Source organism: Dryobates pubescens, chromosome 9 (genome assembly GCF_014839835.1).
Source record: "Dryobates pubescens isolate bDryPub1 chromosome 9, bDryPub1.pri, whole genome shotgun sequence".
NCBI classification, from domain to species: domain Eukaryota; kingdom Metazoa; phylum Chordata; class Aves; order Piciformes; family Picidae; genus Dryobates; species Dryobates pubescens.
The window spans coordinates 25,124,005-25,143,043 of NC_071620.1; the positions used below are offsets into that span (position 1 = coordinate 25,124,005).

At 39.7% G+C, this 19,039-nt stretch overlaps 1 protein-coding gene across 3 annotated transcripts in view; it reads left to right on the plus strand.

Moving 5' to 3' along the window:
* Positions 1–19,039, plus strand: part of TRIO (trio Rho guanine nucleotide exchange factor) — a 255,068-nt gene that overhangs the window by 226,895 nt on the left and 9,134 nt on the right. The window contains exons 38-52 of one of the 3 annotated variants that reach the window (XM_054164267.1): positions 1,694–1,842; positions 2,557–2,623; positions 4,560–4,663; positions 5,292–5,361; positions 7,290–7,379; positions 7,993–8,085; positions 8,680–8,730; positions 8,949–9,026; positions 9,826–10,017; positions 10,997–11,174; positions 11,971–12,740; positions 16,125–16,372; positions 17,587–17,725; positions 18,072–18,099; positions 18,492–18,654. In XM_054164267.1, the coding sequence (XP_054020242.1) occupies positions 1,694–1,842; positions 2,557–2,623; positions 4,560–4,663; positions 5,292–5,361; positions 7,290–7,379; positions 7,993–8,085; positions 8,680–8,730; positions 8,949–9,026; positions 9,826–10,017; positions 10,997–11,174; positions 11,971–12,740; positions 16,125–16,372; positions 17,587–17,725; positions 18,072–18,099; positions 18,492–18,654 (2,420 nt within the window). Of the gene's footprint in view, positions 1–1,693; positions 1,843–2,556; positions 2,624–4,559; positions 4,664–5,291; positions 5,362–7,289; positions 7,380–7,992; positions 8,086–8,679; positions 8,731–8,948; positions 9,027–9,825; positions 10,018–10,996; positions 11,175–11,970; positions 12,741–16,124; positions 16,373–17,586; positions 17,726–18,071; positions 18,100–18,491; positions 18,655–19,039 lie in introns of those variants that run through there. The other 2 variants (XM_054164268.1, XM_054164269.1) reach the window with 2 other exon arrangements.

A 19,039-nucleotide genomic window follows, 5' to 3' on the forward strand; every position in this document is an offset into this window, starting at 1 on the left:
ACTAAATTTATAGTTAATGTTTCAAAGTTCATCAGTAAAGCACATAATCACAGAAATATCAATGCTTATCTACCTACACTTTATATAATGTGATAATGAAGAAATAAGTAAAAGAGTAAATGGATCACTTTGAAAGTTAGTGCCTCCTTTGTTGCTTTTTATTGTTTGTTAACAAATGGAGGAGGAGGAATATTTATCAGCTTTTTAAAGTTTCTGTAAATTAAAATTCTGTATCTGAAGATGCTCGTTGACAAAGAATAGGGTGTATGGATAATTACAGGAAAGCCCTATTTCAATTCAAAACCTAGCTTGACCCAGCCCTAGAAAAACTGCTCTGACACAGTGTGAACAGTGAAATTGGACTGTATGGCCTCAAGAAGTCCCCAAGCTATTCTGTGATTCCCTCAAAATCTTTACATCTGGATTTTGCAACATGGACCCTGTTGGCCTTAGTAGAAGTGCTGCTGTGAAAGAAGTGCTGAGAATTGTAGTGTGGCAGCCCAGTGTTACCAGAGGTCGATATTTCCCCTGTTTGTCTTAAATTTAAACAGTTCTGAATTTCAGAATGAGAAATTTTTATTTATATTTTTAGATAGCCTCATTCAGAAAGACTTCCACTTCAATTGTATTTGTGCATGGAATAATTATTATACTCCCTTACAGCATTAACTTTGCATTTACTTGTCTTGTACCAGAAAGGTGAGTAAGTAGTAATCTATGGGAAAATTCAACACAGTCTTTTGCAAATGAAGTCTTTATAGTCCGTATGCCTTTCAGGCAGACTGGAAGTGGATATAACTTAATGATCTATGTGTATAGTCCCTGGTGAAGATGTTCTCATGTCAAAATTTTAACCAAAGATAGGCTTCCCTTAGTTTTTGGGCCAGTCATGTCATTGTTGAGATTTTATTTTTTCAAGAAAAAAACATTTACAGATGAACCCCACCCTGGTGAAATATGTCTTATATTGAAGACTGTATCACATGCAAGGAAAATGTGATACAACTGTAGCTATGGGCTTGAATAAATACTTCATAGAAACTTGTTCATATTCTTTCTCCCATGACTTCTCTGTATCTTGTAAAAATAGAAGCCTGTGGAGTCAATCTGAGGGAGAGTCTATCTAGCAAGAGAGACAGGAACTTTCCTAGGATCTGAACTCTTGTGGAGCTCAAAAGAAACATGGATAGAAGTAACTTTCTTCAATGAGTCAGTATTTTGGCTAGTTAATACAATAAACAAAATGTCTGACAAAGAAAGCCACTTCTGTTGCGTTAAAAATGTGACATTCAAAGAATCTCCCTTAGAGATGTCCAATTTATTATTGAAGGTAATTTGTATGTGCCATAATTGAAGTATGACATCTGTGTCATAAATCTGTGCAGCATACATCTGTGTAGATTCCACCATAGAAATACTTACATCCTGAGCAGGGTGGTCTGACTTCTAGCCCTTGCTGTCTTTTCCTGTGAAGCTATCCTAACATATATCAAGTGTACTTCTATAAGGTTGGGTTACTCATCCTGGAAAGCCAAATTGGTGGCTGTTTTCCTGGAAGCTTTGAGATCACCTTTGCCAAAATGCATTTTGGTGACTGATCTCCCACAGATTTCCATATACAGCTGCATGTTATTGTCTTGTGAATAAAGGGGAAATAAATCTTTGTTGCTGTTCATCTTGATCACTTTTTCAGGCCCTGGAGGATCGTCCAAGTTCCTTGTTGGTAGATCAAGGTGACAGCAGCAGCCCATCTTTCAACCCTTCAGATAACTCCCTTCTCTCCTCCTCATCACCCATAGATGAGATGGAAGAAAGGAAATCCAGCTCCTTGAAAAGGCGACAGTAAGATCTCATTTTCACTCCATTTTTCACAGTGTTTCAAAGAGAGAAAGGAAATGGTTTTTAAAATGTCCATTTTGAACTGGCAGCATAAGTTGTTAGTCTGAAAGGAGGAGGGCTCGTGTTAGCTGTCAAGCATGAGTCACATTATGCAAAAAAGAGGTTTTTTCTCAAATGTTAGTTGCAGTTTATGTGTTCTGTGACTTTTAATTTGTCACACCTGTGTTTGACTTCTGTCACGTCAGTCTCAGTTATTCAGGAAGATGCTCATTTTTAAATGTTCAGAGGGTGAGTAGCCTTCAAAAAGCTGATCATTCCCCTTGTTCTGATCCACTACACTTAATTTCTTTATGTAGTAATTAACTGTTACCATGGTAGAACAAAAACATGCCCGGTTTTAAAATCTGTGAGTAGAAATAACAATTCCTCTATTTAGGAGTCTCCAGACCAGAGACTTAATAGTGTTTTACTTTAAACAGTAGTTAGATGTTTAATTTTAATGGCACATGTAAGAAAACATCTGACTTCATATAAACAGAAGCAAGCCTGCTCCACTTCCAAAGTCAAAGCAGCATCTTGCTTAGAAAGAATATGCATTAATTCTTCCACTCAGTTCTGCTTATCAAATGCATGTCTGCAAATGTGTAAAAATTTGCATGCCATTAAACCAGTTTAATGTTTTAATGAAATGTGTTTGCTATTTTCTTTCCACTGTAGCTATGTCTTACAGGAATTAGTGGAGACAGAGCGAGATTATGTACGAGATCTGGGCTACGTAGTAGAGGTATGAAGTTTTTCCTTCTCTTGATTTTTCTTCCACTTTGTAAAGATGTTCTCACATACACCAGCTGTGTAGCTTGAACCTATTTTTTTTTTTCAAAACAAAGTACAAGAACAAATTGAAAATGTGAATGTTTGCCTTCTGAGTTTTCCTCCTGCAGGCTTTTAACACCTTAGAAATATTGCATCAAATCACCCTTTTCAGAGTGGCGAAGGTGAAATCTCAGAAGCAGCAATACTAAGGACTGAGTGCTAGATCAAAGCTAGACCAAGACAGACAGGAGACTTTTCTAGTAATGAGCAGGCACAGAGCCTCAGGCTTGACCTGGCAGTGCAGTGCACAGGAGCTGAGGTGGCACCCAGGAGTCATTGGCACAACCCAGTGCAGGCTATTTAAGTGTCCTCAGGGAGCGCCAGCAAACAGGATGGGCAAACAGGTTGTGGCGCAGCAGGAAGGGTGTGGCATGGCAGTTTTCATGGTAATTCACAAAGGCAGGGTGTGTGGGCAGGGTGAAATCTCTCTGCCAGATCAAAGGTAAGTCAGCAAGTTAGCAGGAATGAGTTAACAACCATGGTGTCCACTCAGAGAAAGGGCACATACCCTGCACTTGCTGCAACAGATAGATAGGTTCAGACTGGGCTTCCCCTAAAACATGCAGCTGTTCAGGTCTCCAGCTGCAGTGAGTGCCACAGCCTCTGTCTGGAATCAGGTGGAAGTATGGAAAATAGTTGTATGAAATATGAGCAGGTGAACTATTTGCTCAGCCTGGTGGTGGAGCTGTGAGGAAGTAGAGCCAGCAAGGAATCTCCCATGAAATACCTCAAGGGAATCAGGGGGAGCTCTGCTAAGAAAGCATTACAGCCAACAGCCCAGATGAAGTTCTTCTACATGAATGCACACAGCATGGGCAACAAACAGGAGGAAAGCTATGATATGATATCCATTGCTGAGACACAGAATGGAAGCAGGGACAGGTAACCTGGGAGGAGTATAGGAACACTGACCACTTGTGGAGGGATGAGGTCAGGGAGGCTAAGGCACAACTAAAGTTGAACCTGACAAGGGAAATAAATAATAACAAGACTTCTACAGGTACATCAACCAGCAAAGAAAGGGTAAGGAAAGTGTGACCCCTCTGAGGAGTGAGAATGGAGGGCTGGTGTAAACAGACAAGGAGAAGGCTGAGGTACTCAATAACATTTTTGCCTCAGTCTTCACTGGCAATCCAGTTGATGGACCACTAAGTGTGGGCCAGCAGGCTAAAGTCCCTCTCACCATAAGGGAAGATCAAATTCAGCACCACCTAAGGAAGCTGAACATATATAAATCTATGGGACCTGATGAGATGCACCCCACAGTTCTGAAGGAATTAGCTGATGTAGCTGCAAAGCCACTCTACATAACATCTGACAGTCAGGTGAAGTCCCTGGAGACTGGAAGAAGGGAAAGATTACACCCATCTATAAAAAGGGTAAGAAAGAGAATGATGGAAATTGCCAACCCATCAGCCTCACCTCCGTGCCTGTGAAGATCAGGGAACAGATCCTCCTGGAAGCTGTACTAGTGCATATGGAGGACAGGGAGGTGATTCAAGACACCCAGCATGGCTTCATCAAGGGCAAGTCCTGCCTCACCAACCTTGTGGCTTTCTATGATGGTGTACCTACATCAGTGGACAAGGACAGAACAGATGTCATGTATCTGGACTTCTGCAAAGCTTTTCACAGTCTCCCACAACATCCTTCTCTCTAAGCTGGAGATAAACAGATTTGATGGGTGGATTGTATGCTCAATGTTATGCTGTATTATAGAGCATGCTTTCAATTTGGTTTTGTATCCTAAGCAAGCTGTTGTCATGGGCAATTTGAAAAGGGTTAAAGGACAGCTCACCTTTTTTAAAGTTAAAATGTTTATAGTGAATTTCCTTGGACTGTTGCAGGGTTATATGGCACTTATGAAGGAAGATGGTGTACCTGATGACATGAAAGGCAAAGACAAGATTGTATTTGGAAACATTCACCAGATTTATGACTGGCACAGAGAGTATGTATTAACTTGAAAAACATCTGCTGAATAATTCTACCTTGAAAATAATACACTGATGTTAAGAATTATTTTTTCCTTCAAATACTCAGATTCAAGGTTAATAGAATTGGTCTTGTGCCTTGAGTTGTGCATACATTAGATGCAACTTAAAAATGTTGTATCAAGATTTGCTTTAAACAAGAACGTTTATATCTGTATCAAGTGCTTCAGCAAAGAATCTGTAGTATAGATAGTATTACATATAGATGTTTGTACATTGCCTGAGGCTTTGTTTTAAGAAAAGGCTTCTCTAAGAATGAAGTCTAAAGAATTTGTTAGAAGTTAGCGTGGATATATACAGGCATCTCCAGCATTCAGAGTAGGAAGAAGAAAAGTTAATCATGATATGAAAATAAAGAATTTTATTAATGAAGAGCAATATTTTTTCATCTTGCCATGGATTCAGTGTGTAGTTCTGGGAACCTATATTAGAATATTACACTGTTAACATTTCAGTCATGCATTGATATCCAAAGCTTCAATGGGGGCCACAGTGGACCTTGTAGTAAGACCACTTTGCCTTGCAATTCCTTGTTGCTCTAGTGTGTGCTATCGTAAAAAAAGTACTTAGTCTATTTATGTTCAGCTTCTTTTTAGGAGAGTTGGAGAAGTGCCTTGAAGATCCAGAAAAACTGGGATCTCTGTTTGTTAAGCATGTAAGTGCAAGAGTTGTCATTGGCAAACTGCTGTTGCTGCTTCTGACCAATGTGACTGATTATTAAGGATTTATCTGTGGTACAATGTGATTAAGAAAATGTTGTGAAATATTCTTCACTGTGAGAGGTGGAAAGATTCCTTATAAGGGCTTGTAAGTAGACTAACTAAACATCTAATTTTTGTCCCAAATATCTTCATGTAGAGAGGAAATATGAATGAGGATTTCATTTCTCAATCAGTTCCAGTTCAGTGCAGGGAATTGTCATTTCACAGGACACCAGCCTTCTAATCCCAAGTATCCATGCAGTAGCATGGAACACATGAAACAAAGATAGGAAAGACTCATTTTTCTTTCCAGTTTTAGTGCATTCTGGTTCTGTATCCTTTCTCCTTCTGAGAATCAGTAGTGGTTGATATTCTTCCCTCTTCACTTGGGGAAAGAACTGAAAGTGCCAGAAATTTGTAGGTTTTAATGTTAGTCCAACACAGTACCTTTTATAGCTTTATACAAGTCCCCAGTTTTTCAGTTTTATTTATTTGTGAGAAGGAATTGACTATGTGACACATGTGAATATTGTAACACTTCAGAAAGAAACCAAATGAACTAGTTAACTAGAAACTAGATGTCAAAATTCAAGACACATTAGACATGCCACTGATCAGTCATTCCGGTGTCTCTTTGTGTAGAAATACAGTTTAGTATTTGTTTGAGATGATATTTCAGGGTACTCTGCAATACAGCAGAAGGGAAACTTGCCTGCTAAGTACGATCAGTTGCACAAGTGTGCAACGATTGAAGACAGGGTGGATTAAAGCAGATTTAATGGGTTTCAGATTTTTCCTGAAGCCTGTGTTTGAAGTCAATACCAGGGTAGCAAACTAGCACAGAACCAAACATTCATGGAATAGTAACACTGGAAGCTAGGCCTAATTCCTCAACTAATGATGAAGAATGAGCTGCTTAATTTCCGAAGGATTATTTGAAGGAAAAACTGACAAAAAGGCATAGGGAGAGGGGAGAATTCTAGCACTGGTAAAATGGGAAACCTGGAGGAAGTAACTTCTCTTGTTTCTGATTGCTTTTTGACTTTCTCCTGGTACATTTGTAATTGAGTTGTCTTTGAAAGGCACCCCTACCACTCCAGATGGAAAGGCAAGCTGTAATGCTATTATAGCATCTTCAAGTAAAACCCTGTCCGTAAGCTAGAACATGATGATTCAGTTCCTGCTCTTAAGCTTTGTTCTGTGTTCTTCTGAATCTCTATCTTATTTCTTCCTTTTTCATTTTCCATTTGTCTTCAATGATCAATATTCCCTAAGTCTGAGCAGCAAAGGCTCTCACAGTAAAACTGATCTTAGCAAAATGATAAGAAAGATTGTGGAGTAGGTGATAGACACAACTTACTGCTGTGTTTCCTAACCAGCAAGGTCAGTAATCAAGAATGAATCTTAAAGGGTGAAGTTATGTTCTCTTTTCTTTGTTATTTTGGCATTAAAAGCATATGCACAAAATACAGAATCAGAGTTAAAACTACTAGGAATACTATTTCCAGGCTACAGCACCTACATCTTCACCCCACTAGGACAGCAAGTACTGAACAGAAGACTTGCAAGATTCTTCCTAACTATCCTGTGCAATTAAACAGGAGGAAGTTATTTTTCTAACCTATTAGAACACTAAACAGATTATTAAATTAATAATATGATATTTCAATTCTCTATCTTTTTGACTTGTGTTGCCTTTCTAAAATCAGCATGATAGTCCCAAATAAACCTGTCAGTAATTTCTGTATATGTAGCTGTTTTCCTCAAGAGGACATTTTAAAGTTCATACTTTTGAACTGCTGTACTTATTTAAGACTTTAATCTGGCATGGGTTTTTTCTTGATGATGATGTATCTATTATTCTGTGTCTTTGTTATTCTAGGAGAGAAGGTTGCACATGTACATAGTTTACTGCCAAAACAAACCAAAGTCTGAGCACATTGTCTCAGAGTACATTGATACATTTTTTGAGGTAAGTTCCTGAGAGAGGATATATGCAAGATGAAGCGTGTGTACAAATCATTATCAGATCTGTGCAGCAGAACACACACACACACCACCCCCCCCCCCCAAGAAAAAGGCAACACATGTCTTCATTACTAGTTTAAATGATAATTTCTCATAATTTCTGTTTTGACTTCTTAAATGTAATACAAGCTCCTAGAGATGAATTTGTTTCTAAGGGAAGCAAACTAAAGGGTATAAGCTATTAATTAATCATTAGAGTCTCATCCTTAGTAACCCCAGCCCAGGCAATTAACAGTGTGTGTTACATGAAGTGGCAGTTTTGCATGAACAAAGATCCTATTGAAAATAGACTGTATACAGCCTGTGATTGAAAAATTGCATGACACTACACAATCTTTTTGAAAAACAATATAGAAGATGTTTGGAGAGGGGAATATTTCAGAAACAAAGCAGATGCAGATAAGCTTTTGTAAACTGAAGATTAAATTCTATTCTGACTTTTGCCAGTTTCTGCTCTGACAGCCATTAACAGTGATGTATCCTACTGTGTTCCTAACTCAGCACAACAAAAGTTTTCTAACTGAATGAACAAAAAGTGTTTGTCTTACAACCCTCAGGATCTAAAGCAACGCCTAGGACACAGACTTCAGCTGACAGACTTGCTAATAAAACCTGTGCAGAGAATTATGAAGTACCAGCTGCTACTAAAGGTAAAGTGACGTTGAGATAACTGAGGTAACGTATGCGTTCATGGATACCTTTTCTAAGAATTGCTGATGCTCTTCCACCCTTCTCCCAAACAGAGCCCAGATTTGTAAGCAATGTCCTATGATTGTTTACCAAACTTATTCAGATAGCTATAAAAATTGCAGTGAGGAACTTGAGCAGAATTTTGCTTTTGCTTTTTAACTGTTAAAGATCCAATGAACTCAAGTGAGTGACATGGAAATATTTAGAATTTATCCCAATGTCATATGAAGGGGAGAAGGATATCCTAGCTGTTTTCAGATGTTCATATGATATCAGTTGTTTGGATTCATCCCTACTTTTCCATCTATATCTGCAACCATTTTAATATCATACAAGTGATCACTGAAGTGCAACCTTGTGTATCACAGAGGTTGCCATAATAAATGTTCTCACATGAGCTAAACAAAAAAAAAGTGAATAGATATTTTAATATTTTTTTCTTTGGGTCTCCTTCAGTGTATCATTCTCTGACAGAGGATAGCAAATTCAGATTTTGTGAGGTTTCTCTTTTCTGATATATGAAAAAATAACACATTTATTTTTCATTTTTTCAGGACTTCCTCAAATATTCTAAGAAAGCTAATCTTGATACAACAGAACTAGAGGTATTTGAGAGATCTTTTCCTAGTGACTGAAATGCTCTTTATTCTGAATGTCTCTTGTCTTCACAGTCACTTTCCACTTCTAGTCTTCTAGAGAGTGTAATATTAGGTGTTTACCTTTTGCAATTCTGTTGTAACACAACCATGTCAAATGAAACAAAATTTTATGCCACTAACTCAATTGGAAAATAAAGCTTTGACTTTTTATTTGTCTTGAACAGAGAGCTGTAGAGGTCATGTGTATAGTACCAAAACGGTGTAATGACATGATGAATGTTGGCCGCCTGCAAGGATTTGATGTAAGTTGGCTGGAGTTTTACTTAGAGTTTTTGCCCCATTCTGTAGAAATCAACAATTAATGTTGTGGGGAGAAATGAAGTAAAGTGTTCACTCACAATCTCATTAGCTGATGCAAAAAAGCAGTAAAAGAAAAATCAAATTTTAGCCCTGCCAAGGACTCTTTGCTGGTAAACTGTGCCTACTGTGTCCCCCAGACTAGGTAACTCCTGAAAAATCTAGGAAGCACTGGTGTTATTACAGTTCTCTTATTGACTAATGACTTGCAAAAAGTAGTGACATAATTATTTCTCAGAAGGTGAGCAGACCTGACTTGAGTTGTGTAAACAAAGGCAGAGTAAAGTACCTGAGGCAACTTTTATCCCTTCTTGTTTAGCTAAGTCTAAGAGATGGAAATTGGCTGTTAAAAAAGTATACATCAAGCAGACCACAGTCACATGTTCTACTTGGAAAGCACTTTTTACTTTGTGATGCTGGTATGAACTTGAATTCTTCCTGATTTTGGCACCCTGGAAGACACTGGAAGAATATCTGCATTACTGTGGGAGTTACTGAGAATAGAGGTGACAAGCCTCAAATTGTAGTATGAATTTAAAAGGGTAGGAGTGGATATTTTGAGGGTTTTTTCTTGATTGTTTTTTTGAGAAAGGGTACAATGTCTTGTGTATAGGAGGAGCAATGACTATAACAGTAAGTGACACTCAGAAATTGGGATATAGACAAAGCTAATTTGGCGCAAGCATCTAGGGAAAGAAAGGAAGGACCTGCTCTAACTGTGTTTCCATTTGCTTCTATATTTAGGGTAAAATTGTAGCCCAGGGTAAGCTCCTGCTCCAGGACACATTCTTGGTTACAGACCAGGATACGGGACTTCTGCCACGCTGCAAGGAGAGACGGGTCTTCCTGTTTGAGCAGATTGTCATTTTCAGTGAGCTGCTAGATAAAAAGAAAGGTTTCTCCATGCCCGGATTCTTGTTTAAAAACAGTATCAAGGTAACTGTTGTGTGTGAGTCTTTGTGTCCCCTGCACAAACTCTAAGGTAACAGTTCCTGATTCAATGTGGAGTCCCTTTTGACTTAATGCACAGTGAAGTGTCAGTCATTTCCTGAAATTATTTCCTAAAAAATAGTGCTCACTCTGATGATAAATGGAAATCTTTGGATCCTAGTGCTCTGATGCTTCCCATGTGAAGCACACTAAACAGGTGTCCTTGTACAAAGCTGAACAAGGATTCAGAGAGTTTAGTCTTCAGCTCTGTGCTGTGTGTACACCACATTGCAAAGTAAGTAAAGATAATAACTCTTTATGTATCCCTTCTTTTCTGTTTCAGCTGAAATTAGTCCAAATGTTTAGGTAACATTTTTAAGTAGTTCCACCTTCCTAGATATGTCAGTTCTTCCTCAAATAAAAAGCATTTACCTCCACTTCAAGCTTTCCCTAAAAAAAGCCCTCATAATATTAGGGCCCACCAGCTCTGCTCACGAAACATTTTAGGTGGACCCTTAATTCATCTCAGTGCTTTGCCTGTCACCTGAGCATTCTGTTTAGTGCTGGCTAGACAGCCAGTTCCAAGGTGATTGCTCTATCTGCAACAGAAACCTTTACGGTGGGTCAGTGGTAGAACTCCATAGCAGGCTTAGCATTTTAAGTAATGTGAAGGGAGAGTGAGGGACAATAGAGAGCACTGGCCATAATGACCAGCTGGAGATCATTGAGGCACAGTATGTCAGTAAGTTGTACACTAATCCTTAGTTTACTGTAATCCATTCACAGAATCACAGGATGGTAGGGGTTAGAGGAGACTTTCAGAGATCATGAACTCCAACCTCCCTGCCAGTTTCACGGTGGTATTTTACTGAAGGAAAAAATTAACATCATTCAAAGATCTGACTCTGAGGTCCTACATCAGAGATTTTAAAGGTATGTTTCTCATAAAATACATGGAGTAATTTATTTATTTTCCTTCATAAAGGTGAGTTGCCTTTCTCTGGAGGAAAACGTGGACAGCGATCCATGTAAATTTGCACTATCATCAAGAACGGGCGATGTCACGGAGACCTTTATTTTGCATTCTGCCAGCCCAGGAGTCCGCCAGTTATGGATCCATGAAATTAACCAAATTTTAGAAAACCAGCGCAACTTTTTAAATGGTAAGTTATTTCCTGTCACTGGAAGTTCATGATTGAGTTATTTCTCTCTAATCTGTTCTTACTTAGCTCTGAAATGTTTTGCAAGTTTTCCTTGAGCTAATACAGAACAGTTGGGGATTATGTGCCTCATTTCTGCTTCAGAACAGATGCTAGCATTTATTGTAAGAGTTGTAGCCTGAATTTGCATGGTGTTCTCTTGGTGAAATGTCTCAAATGTTTTGTAGGAGTGAATCAAGACAGCTTGTGTACCTCTTTTAAGCAAATGCAAGCTTTTAAAAGCTAAATTCGAGTGGAAGTACGTATTCAGAATATGTTTTGCTTGTGTTATTTTGGTGTCCACTGTTGTCACTGTGGCAACAACATTCAGATTCTTCACGAAAAAAGTAGAAAGTGTTAATGCCTACTGTGGCACTGGAAGGTTCTTGCCATATTTTAATATTCATCAGTTGTGGCCCCAATCTAGATCTCTTTTTTTTTTTAAGAGTTGTAATGGATGGAACAACAAGCTGAGAATTCAGTCACACCTGTTTTTGCCCAGCTTGGCTGCTGACTGACAATGTGATCCTAGAGAAGAACATTTCTTCTTGGTTTCAGATTTTTCATCTTTAAAAAAGGTCATGAAGGTACAATACAGAAAAGTGATTTGAGGTCTACACCATGACCACTATTGCTAAGGGAATTTATTTTGTTTTAACAGCACTCCCCTTTTGCCAGTAAATACGTCTGTTTTAAACTGTTCCCATTCCCTTTCCTGCCCTCCTTTCCCTGATCGCCTCCCCTCTCACCCCCATTGCAGCCTTGACGTCCCCAATTGAGTACCAGAGGAACCACGGTAGTGGTGGAGGCGGCACTGGGAGCAGCAGCGGTAACAGCAGTGGCCCCAGCAGCTGTAGTGGCATCCCCAGCTCCAGCCGTAGCCGGCCATCCCGGATCCCCCAGCCTGTCAGACACCATTCCCCAGTCCTGGTCTCCTCTGCAGCCTCGGCCCAAGCAGAGGGAGACAAGATGTCAGGTATGTCCATTCACAATCTCTCCCTGCCACACTACAACACCTCTTTAGAAACTGGCCTGAGCCAGCCAGACAGGCATCCTCCCAGTGCAGAGCCAGATGGTCCTCAGAGAGAAGCTGAGCAGATTCCCAAGATGAAAGTCATTGAAAGTCCCAGGAAGACAGCAGGAAACATTTCTGGCTCATCTGATGGAGCCCAGAAAGACTCGCGAGGAATCTCAGAGGACAGTCGATCAAGAAACAGCATAGCATCACTGACACTTGGAAAGCCAAGACCAGGAGCTGTGTCACCAATGAACTCTCCTCTCTCCACAACTTTCCCTTCTCCTTTTGGCAAAGAAACCTTTCCGCCCAGCAGCCCCCTGCAGAAGGGCTCCTTTTGGAGCTCCATCCCAGCATCCCCTGCCAGCCGCCCTGGCTCCTTCACTTTCCCTGGGGACAGTGACTCCCTCCAGCGGCAGGTCCACCGCCACTCTTCACACAGCAAGGACACAGACCGCATGAGCACTTGCTCCTCGACCAGCGAGCAGTCAGTTCACTCCACCCAGAGTAATGGGGTAAGAGCGGAGCACCTCTGTCCTGCAAGCTCTTCTAAAACCTTCCCATGCTCCCTTTCTGTGCGTACTAACTTCTGGCTCTCCAGTGCTGTACTGCTCTGAAATAATCAACTGTTTGAATATCTTCTGCGTATTAAAAACCAATTATCTACCTCTGTGTATGTATACATAGAATCATGGGTATGTATACAGACACAAAAGCAACTGCTAACATGCGATTTCTGCCTCTGCTGAAAACATAGATCACTAGGCTGGTACTAACTTGCTCTTCTTGCTTTTTTCGTCTCTAATTTGAAGGCACATAATTAACATGCTGAAGTGTGGCAGCCAGAACACCTTGGGGTATGCATTGCGGCCAGCACTTAAATCTGACTTCAAGATTTTGGCAGATTGCCTTGGGGCTTTTTCCCTTTCATGCACAAATCCACCACCATTGTCCTGTTGAATTTAAAGTTTGTGGAGACATCTACAGAAGTACCCTGGGCTGCTTGAAATTTTTTTATTTATTTATTAATTTATTATTTCCCCGCTCTCCTTTCAGCCTTAGTTGATCTACAACGTTGTCTTTTTAAATCCTGTGTCTGATCGAGGAAGCTTCCTGGAATCCACTCAAAATAGACCGTAGCTAAAGTAATCCTCCTATTACTGCTACCAAAACAAGTAGTGGCTCCACTTGACTTTTCCACTTTGTAAGAAGAACTGGTTTAGGGCATCTGGAGATTCAACCTTTTAGCATGCACTAAATGCTGTGTTTGTGCAGAAGCTGGGGTATCAACAGAATCCACGTTCTCTGTAATAATGTCCACCAGGAAATGCAACACAGCAGTCGCAAGGGCATATGCAAACACAGAGCAAAACAATTCAAGGCGCTTGCCATGGATGTGGTAGGCAGGCTATGGTGCCTCTCTTTTTAAACTCGCGTTTCCTTTTTCTCTTAAGTGTTGCGTTCACAAATGTTTGTTTTTCCACTCTCTCACAAATAGTATTCAGTAGCAATTTTGCAAATCACTTTTACCTTGCCAGAATTTTTTTAAGTGCATGCATTTCTTTGTAGAACTGTTTAACACACGGAGCTTTCTTGACCTCTTAGTTCTTACACCTACTTTTATAATAGCTTCAGAAGAAAAAATTGAGCTTTGCATGTGTTGTATTTTTATTTTGATATTCCTTCAGCTTTTCATTTGTTTTAGCTCTGTCATGTTTATCTTCAGTCTGTCAAAATGTGATGATAGTGTTCTATCTGGTATCATTTGAGTATTTAACAATTGCTACACGTTTTATATGCAGACAAGGCTTGCATAGTATTAGTTGATGTTGTTTCGTTTAAAAAAAGAGAGAGGAAAAGAAAGACTATGGCACTGAGTTTTCAAAACATTTGAATTTTGATACTATCTCTGCAAAGGCACCATAGCTTGTTTTTATCTTACTGTAAAATGGTATCTGGAAGCATGCCTTCTGTTCACAACTGTTTCTTTTTGTTTGGTAATTGAGATGGGTCATAACGTTTCATATATTGCCTCGTCTATAGAACATATTTTAGCAGGATTTCACACCACGTTCAACAGGCTAGAGAAAATGGGTTGTGAAGGTTTAGTTTGATTTAACCATTTGTGTGTGTGCGCACTGTTTCCAGTTTGCCTGAGTCATGGAATGGGCTTGCTAGTACAAAAGTCCTCTAGGCTGCACAAAATGGTTCCCCCTCTGGAAATATAGCATCTGGAATTGGCATAAGTATGCTTTAGTAGAGGTACAATCCAGGATGAGATCTTTCTGTGGTAGCATTTGCTTCATGACCCTTACAGGAGAATAAGGCAGAATGGATTTCAACCACCCAGCTGGACAAAATAGTTCAGTTAGAATAAAATGTACAGGCTCACTGGAAACACAAGCATCAATGTGGCAAACATGCTATGAATGAGTAATCTGAGACTGCTCCTTTCTAAATGGCCAAGTTCTCATGGGGAAAGCACTCATGGGGAAGCACAGGTACCAAGAGATAGAGTGACTTGCCTAAGGCCATTAGCAAATTGGAAGAGGATGTGGGTTTCAGGGCTCCCAGTATACCATGCTGTTCACTGACCCTTGCTGCATCACAGTGCTGAGGGGAGAAATATTTAGCAGTTCTGAGAAAAAAGATGACGCTGTTTTAATCCTGTGTGCCAAGTTTTCCATTCCATACTAGCACACAGGTAGTTCCGAGGTGTGGTTATGCTGTATATACATATACATGTACATGTACATATACATGTGTATGTGATAGTAGTCTTCAGCTACATCTGGGTGCTGATTTTCAGCTCAGGTCACAAGCAAAAGTGACCTGAAACAGTTTGAAGTAGGGACAGAGATGAAGAACATCACATACGCATACAAGCCTTGGTTTTAACTTGTTTCAAGAAGGAAATAACTTACTTCAGACAATAGGTTGTGTATTCTGATAATAGATTTCACACTTCCATGTATTAAACTTCATTGAGAAATGCATGGAAAAGCACAAAATGTGTCTTACTTAAATTAATAATTTTCAGTACCTTCATGACCATGTTTGTTCTGCAAAGTAGTATGACTTTAATGTAGACCTGATCATCCATAATTAACTTTCTGCAATTGCTCAGCAGGGAAACAAACAATATTCATGGATGCTAATTGGAAGTGCATGATAAACGGCTAACAACACTCAGCTATCATAGTCACTAACCAGAAATGAGACTTACAGCTTTATTCTCATAGTTCAGTGGCCCTATTTTGCCCAAGAAATGAGTAATTTCTTATTGCAGTAATTTACCTCATCCTGTGCATTAAAAGGACCCAATTGTACAGATTGAACAAAGGCCAAGCTTTGTGGTTTTGAGCCACACTGTCAAAAGCTTTGTTCTTTTGTACTTTATTGTGTTTTGTGTGCAGAAGGCTGGTGTCTGAGATCTGGCAGACAGTGCTAGGCAAGACTGTATGTATTTTTTCATTGTTGAAATTTCCAGTGTTTATGAGGTAATGATTACGATTTTGAAGCTGCATCTCTGAGCAAAAGGTGGTCCTACATGCTGTGCTGCAGTTTTGTTGCCTGATGAAAATACAAGGTTCAGTATAGGAGCTTGAATGAAAGACCAGTTGAACAGACTCAGTTAAAGGAAGCAGTCCAAGTAAAATTAACAGGAATAAATCTTTGCAGCACGTGTATGTGAAGGTATTAGAAGATCAGAGTGATTTGTACAAGATAAGTAGACATAGGCAGAGTAAGAAGAGAAATTGCAGCTCTTTTCTTTGGCTACATCTTAAATTATGTGGATTATGCAGGTAATGTACCAGTCCAAGAATGTCTTCATCATGAACTTTAAACTCAATTCTTTCCTTTCCCCCTCTCTTTTTGCTTCCAACTGGTGCTTGCAGAGTGAAAGTAGCAGCAGTAGCAATATCTCCACCATGCTGGTGACACACGATTACACGGCAGTGAAGGAGGATGAGATAAATGTCTACCAAGGAGAGGTCGTGCAGATTCTCGCCAGCAACCAACAGAACATGTTTTTGGTGTTCAGAGCCGCCACTGATCAGTGCCCCGCAGCCGAGGGCTGGATTCCCGGCTATGTCTTGGGGCATACCAGTGCAGTCATAATTGACAACCCTGATGGAACCATCAAGTGAGTGCCTGGGCGACTGTAGAAGGGGACTAGGAAGAAAAAAATCCAATTTAGACAGAACTTCAAACGTTTTAAACCAGAACTTAGAAATAGATTCATAGAATGGTTTGGGTTAAAAGAAGATCAAGCAGAACGAGTACTTCAGAGGTCCCTTAGCAACTACAAATGCAAGCTAGTAAAAAAGAAGCTCATACTCTGTATTTAAAAGCTGTAGTAGTGCATTCTTCTGAGAAAAGCTGATGAAAGAATACATGATCTAAGAGCAGCAACAGTTACTGGTTATTGAGTAGAATGAGTTCCCAGGCTGTACACCTTTATTTAGGAAAACAGTCAGGAATGTTCCAAGTGAAAAAAATAACTTCAGAATTCCTGGATAGCTACTTTGAGTCAAAAACCTATTGAAAGTGAATGATTGTGCTAGGAAGACCTCTCTCAAACCTGCAATGAGAGAAATTCTATCAAAGTTCACAGCTCTTAGACTTCATGTAAAGCTTCTATAGGCTGCATTTGACAGTTCATATTTTCATATATAAAGTTTACCCTTCCAGCATTGATTTCAAGAAATAGTAGTATCATAGTATCAGTCAGGGTTGGAAGGGACCACAAGGATCATCTAGTTCCAACTCCCCTGCCATGGGCAGGGACACCTCACACTAGATCAGGCTGGCCAGAGCCTCATCCAGCCTGGTCTTAAACACCTTCAGGGACAGCGCCCCAACCACCTCCCTGGACAACACATCCCAGGGCTTCACCACTCTCATGGTGAAGAACTTCCTCCTCATGTCCAGCCTGAATCTCCCCACCTCCAGCTTCATTCCATTCCCCCTAGTCCTATCACTACCTGATATCCTGAGAATTCCCCCCCAGCCTTCTTGTAGGCCCCCTTCAGATACTGGAAGGCCACAATGAGGTCACCTCAGAGCCTTCTCTTCTCCAGACTGAACAGCCCCAACTCTTTCAGTCTGTCCTCATAGGAGAGGTGCTCCAGCCCTCTGATCATCCTGAACTACAGGCTAATCTTACTAGCTTGCTTGCAGTTTTAACCACAGATAGCATCCCTTATGGAGTATTTAATGTACTTTATTTCAGTAAACTTTAATACAATGAAATTGCATTTTGACATACTTTCCCAATGCCATTTTAAAGTCGAGAGTATAACATACTACATTGAGTTGAAAAAAAAAAAACACCAAAGTTTCATATTCTGTATTCAGGAAGTCAGCATCTTGGCACACAGCACTCCGTTTAAGGAAGAAATCTGAGAAAAAAGATAAAGACGGCAAAAGGGAAGGCAAGCTAGAAAATGGTTACCGCAAATCCCGAGAAGGACTTGCCAACAAGGTTTCTGTAAAGGTAAGTGTCACAGAGATCAAGTAGTTCTCAAAAAAAGTTGTGTTGGGATTTCTTTAAAGACAGCTTCTGTCAGAATTTCACATGAAGCAATTAGAGGCAACAGTGGTTTTTTAACAGAGTGTTTGCCAAATCTGAAAACAGGAAGAAAATAATCTTTGAGCCTGCCAGCATGATGAGAATAAGAACATTGCAGAAAGAGTAGAGTGGTGCAGAAATTCTTATGTTCAGATATTTCTTGGATCTTTGTGGGTACAGCTAACTTCAACTCATCACTGTGCTTTTTCTGCAATTATTTAAGATGTTATAAGGTTATCATGGCATTCATTCTTTATTTTCTTCTTTCTAGCTTCTCAACCCCAATTACATTTATGATGGTAAGTTATTGTTTTTGAAGTTGCACTAAATAGCATTTGATCAAAACATTATTTACTTTGTTTAAATGTGCTTGTTATGAATTATGTCAGGAACTGAGTGTTTTCTATGGAGACATACGTAGGCTCTTTTTGTATAATGGAGACAGTTAATGCTATATGTCATGCTTGGTGCCATGGGTTAGTTGTTTAGGTGGGTTGGATTGGTTGATGGGTTGGACACGATGATCTTGAAGGTCTCTTCCAACCTGGTTTATTCTATGTATTCTATTCTATGTATTCTATGTTTAATACTATGCTAACTTGTCTAATGAAAAAGTGAGAGTGCAAAAAAAATAGAAAACCAGATTTATTAATTTCAACTGACCTAATGCCATTAATTCTCTTTATTCCAGTTCCCCCAGAGTTTATAATACCATTGAGTGAGGTAACATGTGAGACAGGAGAGACCATCATGCTTAGGTGTAAAATCTGTGGTCGCCCCAAGGCTTCAGTTACTTGGAAAGGTCCTGATCACAACACACTGAGCAATGACGGTCATCACAGCATTTCATACAGGTACAGTAATTTGTCTAATGTGTAACAGGAACTGCTACATTTTCTGTTAGCCTCCTTGGTTCTGGGTAGCTTTTAGCTTTGAAGCATAATGACAAGTTTGCCTCTAGAAATACCTGACATCTGAGATTTCAGGAAATGTGCAACTTTCCTCAATGGACGCAGTACCCCAACATCACATTCAGTTGATTTTTAAACACAAAAGAAAATTCAGCTGGTGTTCTTGATCAGCTACAGCAGAAACCAGTGTGGTTCTATCACACTGACCTAGTGCTTGATGTAGAAGAGTATGTTTTGACACACCAGTGGTATGACATGCCATCCTGCCCATCTCTTACTTCCTTTAGTAGCACACTGTTGTTTTTGAGGAGAATGACTGCTTTCAGAT